The sequence below is a fragment of the Gobius niger genome, assembly GCF_951799975.1.
Source record: "Gobius niger genome assembly, chromosome: 9".
NCBI lineage: Eukaryota > Metazoa > Chordata > Actinopteri > Gobiiformes > Gobiidae > Gobius > Gobius niger.
The window spans coordinates 4,130,021-4,143,853 of record NC_136860.1 but is presented as its reverse complement, the minus strand read 5'-3'; the positions used below and the strand labels follow the sequence as shown (position 1 = coordinate 4,143,853).

Below are 13,833 nucleotides of genomic sequence, written 5' to 3'. Positions count from 1 at the left end.
GCTCTCCTTCTAATGTGACAGAGCTGGAGTTGTTTTGTAAAGAGGAATGGGCTAAAATGTCAGTCTCTACATGTGCAAATCTTGTAGAGTCAGATCCCAAAAGACTTGTGCTGTTATTACAGCAAAAGGGGGTTCACAAAGTATTCATTCATTCATGCTGTATGAATACTTATGCAAGTCCCACTTTTCGATTTTCTATTTTTTGAAAAATAACAGAATCATGTATCATTTTGCTTTCACTTCACAGTTGTCTGTTACTTGTGTGTGAACGTTCAGTAAAAAAATCGAAATAAAAGCTTTATGTTTAGGGTTGTAAACATGACAAAATGTGCAAAAGTTCAAGGTGTACGAATACTTTCGAGAGGCACTGAATATCCTCACTGATTGGTTGTAGTGTCAGGCAACAGCAACAAAATTTGAACATTTCTCAACCTTCTTGTATCGCGTCGCAAGCCTGCGTGTGCACGTCTACGTGGACGAGCATGGGCTTTCACACGCCTTGTCGGGCTTGTCCCATTGGAAATGAATTGAAGAGGAGCGACATCGCTTCTGTCTTGCGCACCCACAACAGTCCTGCAGCGCTTTCACCAATATCCTGAGGGAAAGGGGTTCAAAAGGGGTCGGCTGAGGCGTTTGCCACAAGCAGCGCTGACTACACGTTCTTCTGCATCCCCTTGGATCTCCTCTTACGTTAACATCACATGCAGCCTCACGCAAGCTTTTGCAGGACAAACTACAAACTGTTTCTCCCGCTCTGAGTTAGACACTGTCCATGTCCCGAGAGAGAGAGAACATATGGATAGGTCCTGCTCTAGGGCTATAAAGAAGGAGCAAACTCCACATCACAGGAACGTGAACACCTATGGTCTGTAGGAGGAAAAGCATGAGGAGGAGCTGTGCATGACATCACCATGGGAGTCTGTCCAGCCACTTACTAAACACAAGATCAGGCCTATAGTATTTTTGTGTACTTGCTTTGATACTTTGATTTGTTCGATATAAGAAGAACTCTTTTTGTCTTCTATGATCAGCCTTTGACCGATCCATTAAGCAGTAGGACCCACCTCCAAACCTTGTAGCCCATGGTCATAAGCAGATACAGCGGCTGTTAGTTCACCTTCGATAAAAAGGCTTTGGAATTAGATGCTCAAAGGTCTTTCTTCACAATATACTGAAGGACAAAGCAAACTTAATTCCACTAGAAAAAGATCATGTAAAAGACCTTTAACCCTTTTTACTGTGACTTTTGTTTTTCTCGCCCCCATGTCTCCACTTCCGCCCCTCTCCTCCTCCTCTCGCCCAGTTACTTTCCCCCTTTTGTCTCTGCTCAGCTTCGAGACAAGCCGGGACACATCTTTGTTACCGTTCACCCTCGCTTCGTTTTGAAGGCCCCTCTCTCTCTCTCTCTCTCTCTCTCTCGGCGCTTCGGGACATTCCAGCGAGCGCCGAGTCCGGAGGTGTCCCGCCTGGAACGTCGGCCGCACTTTCCCCAAAATCCGGAGGGGAATTCTAGCGACGAAGAGTGTAAATGGAGCAAGGCGTGACCCGTAAGAAAAGAAAGTTTAGGAGAGGTTTACGTAGGAAATGAGCTGTGGATTCGATGTTATCTGGAAACGGAATGAGGTAATGTGAGAGATGAATGGAAAGGTATGTCGGAGAGTGACAGCGGGGTTATCCTGCCTCCTGCCTCTCACTGAAGACTCTTTCATGCTCTGTTTGAAACACATACAAGGTGAATGGGCCTGGATTATGAACATACAGGTAAATACGGTCACATTTACATGGACAGGCGCACACACCCATGCATTCTTTGAGATCTCCATGGTATCCGACAGGTATTGGAGACATTGCAGGGACGTCACAGAAACGTCTCACAGGTTGAGGACAACAAATAGTGTGACCTCTCAGAGACCATGCAGAGACGACCTGGAGACTCACCTTATCTCCAGGGGACGTCTCGAAGAAATCTTTGTGACCAGCGGCAACTCGGGTCTCCAACTTGTCTCCAGGCCGGTGAGATAGGCCTCTGACAACTCCCATTCATTCACACACATCATCCATCCCGGATTATAGAAATAAAAAGGAGAAGCGGCGTTCGATTCTAGCGTAATTATAATAATGAATTGGTTTTATAAAGCGCTTTACATGGCATTATTCATTCACTCCATTGTCCGTGAGGCGACAGTGGCACAGATGGTAGAGTGGGTCGTCTCATGATCGGAAAGTCGGGGGTTCGAATCCCACCCTGTCGCTGTGTCCTTGGGCAAGACACTTCACCCACGTTGCCCCCAGTGTCTGCATTCATTGGTGTATGAATGAGAGTATGAATGGGTGAGTGGATCCTTGCTGTAAAGTGCTTTGAGTGCCTAATGTAGGTGGAAAAGCGCTATACACTGCGTTCCAAATTATTATGCAAATGACATTTTTCTAAGATTTTCTAAATTGTCAACTCAAATGAGAGTCAGCATAATTTTTAAGTCTTTAACTGGTAGAGGATCATTTAAATGTGGTGGAAAAAATTTCCTAGTGATAACAGTATTTTCTTCAAAAATAAATATAGTAAAAGCCTCAAAATCCACTGTTCCAAGTTATTATGCAACTCATCGTTTCAATACATTTTAAAGCTTGTAATTAACTGAAAATGGTCATTTGTTGTATTTGTAGCATTAGGAGGTCATATTTACTGAAATCATAAGCTATTTCAATCAAAAAAATATTAACAGGTCAAGTTATATTTTAACATAGGAGCTCTTGTGTGAGAGCAGCTTCAAAATTCTTAAATCCATTAAAATTGTGAGTTTTTGAACAGTTTCTGCTTGGATTTCTTTGCAGGATGTTAGAATAGCCTCCCAGAGCTGCTGTTTGGATGAAAACTGCCTCCCACCTTAATAGAAGTATTTTTTGTTGAGGCTCCAAATGTTCTCAACAGGGTTGAGGTCAGGAAAGGAGGGGGTCCACATCATGAGTTTCTCTCCTTTTATGCCCATAGCAGCCAGTGATGCAGAGGTATTCTTTACAGCAGGACATGGTGCGTTGTCATGCATGAAGAGGATTTTGTTCGGGAAAGCACGGCTCTTCTTTTTGTAGCATAGAAGACAGTGGTCAGTCAGAAACTCCACATATTTTTCAAAGGTCATTTTCACACCTTCAGGGAGCCTAAAAGGGCCTAATGGGGCCGACCAGCTCTCTCATCATGATTCTGGCCCAAAACATGACTCCGCCACCTCTTTACTGACGTCACAGCCTTGTTGGGACATTGTGGTCATTCACCAACCATTCACTACTCCATTGAATTGACCATCCAGGGCTACATGGCGCTCATCAGTGAACAAGACTGTTTGAAAATGAGTCCTCATGTATTTCTGAGCCACTGCCGTTTCTGTTCATGAACATTCAATTTACAGTTTAGGGGAGGCCCGGATAGAAGGATTATGCACAACTGCAGCCTCTGGAGGGTCCTACACCTTGATGTTCGGGGGACTCCAGAGGTACCAGCAGCTTCAAATACCTGTATGCTGCTTTGTGGCATCTGTTCTCCTAATCTGATGTGTTTGTCTGGCAGAAACCATCCATATTGTGCCTTTATCTGCACAAAACGGAGTGTGCTCTGAATCATCCACAAATCTCTTATCAGTACGATGATTACACTTAATCTTTCATGAAATATCGAAGGTTTTCATACCTAGACCAAGGCATTCAACTATTTCAGGCTTTTCATCAGCAGAAAGACCCTTTTTCTTTACCATATTGCTTGAAAATGATGATCTGCATAATAAAGTGGAACACCCTTTTTCAGTAGTTTTTCCCTTAACTGGGCTTAACCTGACAACTAATCATCCCAGGTCTCTGAGATTTATGTCAGTGATTCATAGAGCCCTGAGCCACGATACCATCCATGAGTTTCATTATTATTGCTTTTTTTTTTACCTTTTTGACACAAAAATCCAATTTGCATAATAATTTGGAACGCAGTGTATAAGTTGTCTACGCAACGTCTCCACAACCCGGACTGATTAGGTGCATACAAAGGTCCCTGTCTCACCAGCCTGGAGACTAGTTGGTCACAAAGATTTCTTCGAGACGTCCCCTGGAGACAAGGTGAGTCTCCAGGTCGTCTCTGCATGAACTTTGAGAGGTTTCCGTGGTGTCAAGCAGTTGTGGCAATGTCACAAACACTATTCGTTGTTTCTGTGACATCCCTGTAATGTCTCCGAGACCTGTCAGGTACCAAGGAGATCTCAAAGAATCGTATGGAGCCTGTGTGAGATCTCCTTGGTATTCGACTTGGAGACATTGCAGGGACGTCACAGAAACTTCTCACAGGTGGAGGACAACAAATAGTGTTCGCGACACAACTGCTTGAGACTGCATGCACATTGAGACTGCATGGAGACTATTGAGGCCATTGACCAGACTCGGTGGTAGCAACTATTGTACTACTATTGTACTTGTACAACTATTGTAGCCACAGCTGCCCTGGGGTAGACTGACAGAAGCGAGGCGACCAGTCTGCGCCATCGGCCCCTCTGACCACCTCCAACCACTCACTCACTACATTCACCCAGGCTTCCTGGTGTTTTGGCCCCTCCTGCTTAGTCTCAGAGGTCTGGCGGGGTCGGGTGTAACAAAGGCGGTGCGGTCGACTAATCCAGGAGTTATTAGCCTCCTCAATGTATTTTTCCTATAGCAGCTAGAATTAGCCATCAATCGTCGCAAATTATGTTCCAATTGTTTTCAGCTGTTGTCAACCATCAACCACACATTGGTGAGGTCACAATTATTAATAAATGTACAGACCTTTGGAGATGTTCCTTTAGATACAAATTAGCTCCTAAAAGTATTTTGTATTGACTTTTATTGAGCCAGGATAGTCCCACTGAGATTAAGAATCTCTTTTTCAGAGGAGTCCTGGCCCCAGAGGGGAACCTATTGTACACATTTTTAGTGGTAGGGGAAACCGGAGTACCCGGAGGAAACCTACGCAGACACGGGGAGAACATGCAAACTCCACACAGAAAGGCCCCGTCCTGGTGGGAATCGAACCCGGGACCTTCTAGCTGTGAAGCACAAGCACAAACCGCTGCGCTACCGTGCTGCCCAAAGTGTCCCCTGAGCTAAACGCTAACTCAAATTCAGTTCTGCTCTTTGTGGGTCACACTTCCTCTTGTAACATGTTATTGCTAAAAAAACACAGAAATGATATAAATACCATGACATAGTTTAGTATTGGCCCTGGCTTCTCCGTTCATTTGTTTGGGGATAGACAGTTCCATTTTCAATGTTGCACATTTGCAGGGACAGGCCCAGAGCTAAAGGCATGTGTCCCTGTGGCAGGGTGGTTAGCCTCTTTAGCCTAATGCAGCGACATGATTATATTGTTAGCTCCTCCTGGTCAGCTGCCGGTGCGGACAGCGTTTTGGGGTTTATAAATAAACGAGCACATGCCTCTGGACTCTCTGCATGTGTGGAGGATTACCGCCTTTCACTGCTCGTTCAGACACTTCTTTATGCACCCGTACAAGAGACTGAGCGGGGCTTTGTTGGGAATAGTTTGACGTCGGGGCGTGTCGTGGGGGATTCCTGGACGGGACACTCCTCGTGGGTCAGTTATCCGCGTTCAGGACGGGCGCGGCCGACACGTGCGTTTCACGGAGCGGGATAATGTTTCGGGTCGGACTCTCTCTAATAATAAAGACCGTCAGAGGAACAGAGCTGTTTCCTTCAGTCTGTTTGGGTTTGAGCTTAGTTCATCTGTTTGTGGAGCCGAGTTTCACAGTTTCAAACATTATTGCAGATTTCTCACATATTTCAGGGATCACTGTGGAAATATTTAGTATTTCTCTTTCTGTCTTAATTATCTTCTGTATAAATAACATGAAAAAGTCTATTTGGGTTTCAGCAAGTCAAACTGAATCCTTTTGCATTTCATTTTATATATTTTTTACACTAAAAACATCTATACATATTTTATTTCTTAAGATTCACGGACATAACAGGAAGGAAGGGATGTAGTTCACATAAAAAATCCTATGTTTTGGATCAACTTTTGGATTTCCAACACATTTTTATGTAATTATTGTCACACAATTTCATTATTTTTGAAGAATTTTTGATTTTGTACCAGTGGTAATCTAACTTAATGACACTCAAGTCATTAATAACTCTGCCTTGACATGAATCAAATCAAAGCTCACATAGTGCACAAGTCTTTTGAACTTTTCAAATGACCAGAGCAGTGACCATGGGTCAGCGGTTTTTGCACGAAATTTTTGGAAAGAAATGTCGAAATGTTTTCCCAGATCATAAACACCTTATGTAATAACATCGGCCACCTATGGTTAAGTTTGAGGAATACTTATTAATCCCCAGAGGGATATTTGTTCTCTCATTTGACCCATCCTCAGTGCTGATGGGGAGACCTGTAGGAGCAGTGAACAGAAACCTATTTGGTGGCAATGTTTTCTTATTTTGTCTTGGCCAAATAAACACATACCTGTGAGTACAATCACCATGTCATATTGTTGTGGTTGTTTTCTTTATCATATTGTTATTTATTTTAATCTTCTCTATGCATGCCCTTATAACCATACATCCATTTTCTTCCACTTGTGTGGCTCCAACAACAGCTGTTGGAGCCCAAATCACATTTCACCAGCCCCTTATGGCTCCTCCTACAGGTGGTGGGTCCACAGAAGGACGGCCTCATGATTAACCAGGCCTGTTGGTCTCTCATAAGGGGCGTCTGACCCGCTCTTTGTCTGACCCGTCACATAGAACCTGTTTGCCCTGGGAGACCCTACCAGGGGCACGAAGCCCCGACAACAGAGCTCCAGGATCATTCGGGCTCAAACCCCTCCACCACGTTAAGGTGGGTGATTGGGCCCTTATAACCATAGCCTATAGTTGTTTTTTATAGTTTATTTTATATGTTTTATGTTTCATGTTGCACGATTGTACCGAGAAAAACTCCTTGTTTGTGAACCTGTTCTCAAATAAGGGAAATAAAACTATTCTGATTCAATTATTTGTAAGTGATTGGATTCACAAACCACCTTCATCTTATGGTGGAAAGTCTTTTCATCTGAGCAACATCAATCCCATCATTTTCAATGTGTCCTGATGAAGACTTGGTAGAGTCAAAACACAGGAATACAGGGCGCCACGGTAGCGCAGTGGTTAGCACCGCTTCACAGCTAGAAGGTCCCAGGTTTGATTCCCACAAGGGCCGTGTAGAGTTTGCATGTTCTCCCCGTGTCTGCGTAGGTAAAAACATGTGCAACAGGTGAATCCTCCAGCCAGTTGTTTCTGACCATCAGCCAGGTTCCACATCATGGAGATGGGTCCCAGGGCGCGGCACTGCCGTCGACCACTGCTCCTTCCGGGTTGCCCCAGTGGCATCGAAGGATGGGTTAAATGCAGAGGACAAGTGCAGAACGTACTTAAAATAAGCACCAGTTTCTCCTGCCCACAGTGGTGGTGTCTAGTGAGCACTGGCAGCTCCTTCTGTGTTATTTTGTGTATTGTCTCCACATTTGGATGCCTTTATTATCATGTGACCTTAGTTCTTATGTGCTGAGAGAGAAGACGCTGGACTTTGTGACAGTTTTTGTTTCCATCGATATTAACCGTAAGCCAAGTCCTTCATAGTTACATATTGTATCAAACTTACATTCTGATAGTAAGTTTAGTATTTATCGAGCGTTGTTGCAGTCCCAGGTCCTGAAATAGAGTAACGGAGCCCTCCCTTTGTCCTCTGAGCTGGGAACAAGTCCGATAAGTCTCTCTGAAGTGGTTTGATACGGCGTTTGTTATCGCCTGGGACGTGTTCACACTCACGGTTTAGATTGTTATTCTGGACACATAACTTAAACAGCTTTAAATAGAAGTGTGGCGTTTGGTATAAGAGCGAGCGGAGCCGAGGACACGTGAGGATGTTTACTCTGGGAGAGGGGTGTGTCCGAGAGGAGCCTGTAAACTTCAAAAGTATTCAGTCAGACAACAGTGAGCGGCGGCTTTTATCTGCTCACTTCAGAGGAGAGTCTGCCCTGACTTCTCTACAAAACAAACCTGATATAGGAGTTTTCAAAAAGCCAGGCAACAGAAGAGAGAGAAGACTACAGCCACAGTTATTCATATTTTAGTATTAGCCTAAGGGAATGTGTACAAAAACTTTGAAGTAGAAGAAACAGACCATCAAAAATAACCACTTTATCTGAAACTGTTGGTCATTTGTTGAAACCAGGACCAAACTAAACCACTCTTAAATGATTTACTAAAACAGGTTTTCCACAAGGAGTTAACTAGTTATCAACTAAAAGGTCTTACATTTCAAATGAGGCTCTGCCCTGGCCTACAGGCTGTAGAGAAAAAAAAACATGACAAAAAAGTGCCAAAAAGCAATAAAAACACGACAAAAAACCCAGATAAAAACATAACAAAATAGGGTCAATAATGCATCAAAAATGATACAAAACCTTTCTGTAAAAGCAACAAGAACACAGTAAAAAAAAAAGCAACGAAAGTGACGAAAAAGCAACAAGAAACCAACAAAAACGCAAGGTAGGTCTTAGGGTATCACTTTATTTTACAGCGCCTTGATACATTGTACCAAACTACATTCAGTATAATGTATTGAGCTCTGCAAGAATCTGTAATAACCTGTGCCTATGGGTTAGATACACAATGGAATAATATGTACTAGTAGTTTGTAGGTACAGAATGTAATAAGACTCTAGCCCTAACCTTAAAGGAACAGGCCACCGTTTTTACATACTGAGATCTGTTATTACCTGAGCTCATTAGACGAGTTCATGTGTACCTGTCTGGTCTTCACGCGTGTCCTCAGTCACGTAAACGCAGCACAGACGGCGTTAGCATTTAGCCATTTAAGATAGAAGCTACCAAGCTCTTCCACGTTTTCCCAATTTAAATATGGCGTCCGCACAGTAAAAGTGAAGATATTACTGCGCAGATGTTGAACTACTCCTGGTATTATTACGCCTGAAAATATAGTGCCCCTCTTTAGCCGCTTAGAAAATCCACATTGTTTAATTTTGTGTATTTATACTTTATAGTGTAACACTTCACGTAACCATATTTAAATAGAGAAAACGTTAAGAGCTTAGTAGCTTCTCTCTTCACCTGGTTTGGAGCTATAGAGGAGGAGAGGCTAAATGCTAACGCCGTCTGTGCTGTGTTTACGTGACTGCGTGAAGACCAGACAGGTACACATGAACTCGTCAAAGGTAAGAACATATCGCAGGATGTAAAAACAGTGGCCTGTTCCTTTAAGCCCTAATCCTAAGGGTCTTTTGTCCTATTACATCTTGTATGGCTGTTATCGCTCCAGTAGAGAAGCTTTTAGATTTGGGTAATGAAGAACTGCAGTAGATTGTTCTAAAAATTGTTCCCATTGAGACAGTTGCACAGTTGGTAGAGCGGGTCGTCTCATGATCGGAAGGTCAGGGGTTCGAATTCCAGATTGTGGTTGTGTCCTTGGGCAAGACACTTCACCCACCCTCCAGTGTCTATGTGGTGTGTGAATGAGAGTGAATGGGTGACTGGCTCCTTACTGTAAAGCGCTTTAGCACTGAAGGAAGAAAAGCGTTATATAAGCTGAGTCCATTTATCATTTTACACCTGAAGTTTTACCCAATAATCTCCCGATGTGTCCCATATGCTTTTAAATATCCCCCTTCCATAACTGGAATGGATACTAGATAATTCCATGTAGATAATGTTCATGATGTTTTCTCCACTTCAGACTCTGCCATGTTTTCAGGGGCATCTTTCAATATGCCACCTGAGTGATCACTGTCTGTAATCTCCAGCTAAAGAAAACCAAAGACTTACTTGAAAACCCACAGACAGACCCCCCCCCCCCCCCCCCCCCCTCAGACCCGCCCTGCCCCCGTAAACCCGTCCTCTGAAGTTTAACGGTTCGGTCGTGCGTCGGTCGGACACTCGAGGCCCAGTAAAAGTCAGCGCTGATTTACGTTTTACACAGAGCAGCTGATGCTCCCGTCGCCGCGGGTTACGGCTCAGGACCAATCACAAATGCGGCCCCAATGCAAACCAGGAAGTGCCAACGCTAATGTGTCCAGGTGGAAATCCGCAGCACTGATGCATTTGTGGCTTATTATCACTTATGGTTCTAAAGGCGGCCTATTCTGTCCCTTTTTCAATGGCTGTGTTCAGTGTCTTCCACCAGGGGGCAGAGTTTGCTTGTGTTTTCCATATTCTGTCCAAACACTCCTCTCCCTGACAGGCCTCATGTGTTTTGATGTTTCCGAAACAATAGCAATGGCAGCTGCTCCACCTGGAAAACACTCACTAAACTCAGTCAGAGGCAGAGACGGGCATTCGGAGAAATATTGTTGTCCCGAAATATGCAGAATATCGCATAAATGATGAAAAGTGACTCTGGAAAGCTTCTGAACTTGCGCCTGGACTTGGTTTCTGTCTAAACAGACTGCAGCGTTTGCCAGTCCAGCTCCACTCCTTTTGTTTCCGTTCAAAAGCCGGACCGTCTGGAACTTTGCCAACAGCTAGTCAATTCTTGAAAGGTTTTATATCAGTCCAATCACAGACCAAGTTCTCCAGGTATAGGAACTATTTAACTGCTTGTAAAATAAGAAGAACAAGAATGTGCCTGCGTTTGTCGATGCTTCATCTTCTCTATGAGGATTTTCTTCTTGTTGCCGTCTATACAAAGTATTATTGTGATACATTGATTGAAACAGTTGTTACGCATTTGTGTTGAATTCTCGTTTAAAATCTGATCCAAGTTGTTAATGACTACTCTAATCCTTAAAGTGACTATACAGAGTTCAAAAATGTTAAAAAAAAGAAGTATGTTCCTCCCCCATGTTCCAGCCATGTCCTAATGTGTAGAATGAGCTCAGACCTGTTCACCACAACTGCCTCTAAAATCCTGCACTGTCACTCAGAAAGGTGTTAATTCGGGTCTGAAGTGCCGTCATGCATAAGCTTAATATAGAACCTGCAGTTACACGTATGACCTGAGGTGGCAGCAGTGAGTATATAAAATGACCAACTTCCATCTAGTCTCTAAGTTTGTGAGACAAAAACAACATAGATCGTTCACATTTGGCCGATGCATCAGAGCCGGCCCCGGGCATAGGCGGCCACCGAGGGCGCCATCTGCTGGAGAGGGCACCGAATTGCGTTTTAATTTTTGAACCCTATGAGGTCCATGTTCCCGCCATCTACAACATCTCTGATTTTCTGACATAACTTTGGAACAAAAGTGGATAGAGACTTGTGGTCCCTTACCTGGTCCTTGTACGCCTCCGAGGAGCCGTGAAAATTCATGAATTCACTTCAGAAGTAGAGGTTCCTCCTCCAATATAACTGTTGTGTGATTGCACATGTTCAGATTTGATAGATTATAGATAACCAACATTTCAAAAAACAAACATTTCCATATCCAAAGTGTGTCACAACAAAAGGATAGGGAAAACAAACCTATAGAATGATATTTGTGTCAAAAACATTCAGAAAGTTGAGTCTTGCCTATAGGGCTGGGTGCCATTTGTGTCCCATTGGGAATTCAAAGAAATCACCCCTGATCCCAGATACACGTCTTTGTAAAGAATAGAAAAAGTGTGTTTTCTGGCTGGACAGGCAAGCGTAGAAGCAAGCAGAAGAATAAAAAAATAAAAAAAAAGACAAGAAAAAGTGAGAGAGAGATGATCATTTGTGTCGGCGAAGGAGCCGATACAACTCAACGGGAGAGACACAGTTTTGGAAAGACATGTCCAAATGTTTCCCCTGATCGTTATTTGGAAGTGCTTGAATTCACAAACCCGTCACATTCATCTGATCCCTGAAAGTCCTTTGATCTGACCAACATCGAGCTCATCACTTTGAATCTTTATTATCTTATTATTGTTTTGAAAGTGTCCACCATTTTGTCCCTTTTCTAACCTTTTCCGACACAAACATTGGCGTATCGGCCGGTCCCCGTGTCCTCAGCAAAGTCCTGACGCAGCTTTTCCAAAATGGAGCCCGCTTCCTCCTCTTCCTCTGTCCGCGAACAATACCCGAGGAAGTGTGTCAGGAAGAGGGCGCGACACTTTCACAGGGAGGCTCGGATCGTGGGACAGTGTGGGACAGTGTGGACAGTGTGGACAGTGTGGGACCGTGTGGGACAGTGTGGGGCAGAGTGGGACAGTGTGGGACAGTGTGGGACAGTGTGGGACAGTGTGGGACAGTGCAGCGTTTTTAAAGAAGAGAGAAAAGACGAGATGGAGCTGTGGAAGGTAGGAGCTGTTTGTCTTTTTGGGAAACTCGGGGTCAGAGGTTCGTCCTCAGGCGGCTGACCTGAGGCTTTGAGGATTGTTCAGTGACGTTTGTTGAGGTTTGATACAAAAAACTTGAAGAAAAGCTCAATGTTTGATGAATTGTTGATGCTTGGGTCAATGTTTTTGAAATGATGTTGTGAATTGTGCCACAGTTAAGCTTAGCTGGTAAAGCAGGAGGTGCATTCAAGGTAAGTGAGTAAGAGAGGAGGAGAGAGTTTTGTTAGACCAAAGTCTGAGCCATTTTGGATTACCCCTTTACTTTATTTGAATTTGAATTCATTTTTTATTTGATCAGGGACAATGCACAATCAGCACTAGTCTAGGAGAGAGGAGATGCCAGGTTATAGCAAAAATGCTAATTGTAAGTCACAACTAAACATGATTAATGTCATGGTCAGTGAGATTTGCTGACAGGTGATTTATGTTCATGTAACTGCAGCTGTTTCGTGTTCATGTGGGCTTGTTTTCCCGAGATGTGACGTCATTGCCCTCAGTTGGTTTGTGTTGTGTTTTTTTATGTGGGAGAGTGAGGATTTTGATGTTGTCCAATCAAAACGGTCTTTTATCACTGATTAGCGCTTAAAGGGACTGTACGGAGTTTAAAAATGTTAAAATTATGTATTTTCCTCAACCTCATGTTCCATCCATGTCCTAATGTGCAGAATGAGCTCACACATGTTCACCACAACTGCCTCTAAAATCCTGCACTGTCACTCAAAAAGCTGTTACTTACCATCTTGCACGAGCTTAATATAGAAGGTGCAGTTACACAAATGACCTGAGGTGGCAGTAGTGAGCATAAAATGAGCATCTAGCCCCTTTAACGGAGCTAACTATTTGAGTATGGAAGTAGCATCTCAAAAGATAAACTTTGGTTTGTTCATTTGATTAAAAAAAGCATTTTTGGCAGCAGTTAAAGGGACTAGATGCAAGTTTGCCATTTTACACTCTCCACTGCCACCTCAGGTCTTATGTGTAACTGCAGCTTCTATATTAAACTCGTGCATGACGGCACTTCAGACCCGAAGCAGCAACTTTCTGAGTGACAGGATTTTAAAGGCAGTTGTGGTGAACAGGTCTGAGCTCATTCTACACATTAGGACATGGATGGAACATGTAGAGGGAGGAAATTACATTATTTTAAAATTTTAAACCCCGTATTGTCCCTTTAAGTCTCTAAGCTCTTTCCAATCTAAAAACTTTTGGTTCTGGAGATTTCGACTGTTATCGGCCGATATTTTAAAAACGGTTGAGTCACTAAAATCACAAGTGACTCGTCAGAATTCAAAGCTCATGATTTATGATTTGTGCGGCTGAAGCCTCCAGATAGTCCTAACAATCGCACTGACGCCAGAGTTAACTTTAAATTTAGTCTTAGACAAAAAAACAACCTAGTTTTGGTCAGAAATTTCATGCAAATTTAATTGACTAAATCTCACATCCATTTGACCAACTTTACTGATGTGTTACTGTTTCTTCTCCCACATGGACCTGTTCCTGTTTTCCT

General features: G+C 43.4%; 1 protein-coding gene across 8 annotated transcripts in view; it reads left to right on the top strand.

The window, feature by feature from the left end:
• tns1b (tensin 1b) overlaps positions 1-13,833 on the top strand; it is a 256,725-nt gene that overhangs the window by 11,827 nt on the left and 231,065 nt on the right. Inside the window, exon 1 of one of the 8 annotated variants that reach the window (XM_079562815.1) lies at positions 12,262-12,284. The exons of the other annotated variants lie outside the window; for them this stretch is intronic. Coding sequence (XP_079418941.1) covers positions 12,270-12,284 — 15 coding nt within the window. The 5' untranslated portion in view covers positions 12,262-12,269. Of the gene's footprint in view, positions 1-12,261; positions 12,285-13,833 lie in introns of those variants that run through there. 8 annotated transcript variants of the gene reach the window in all.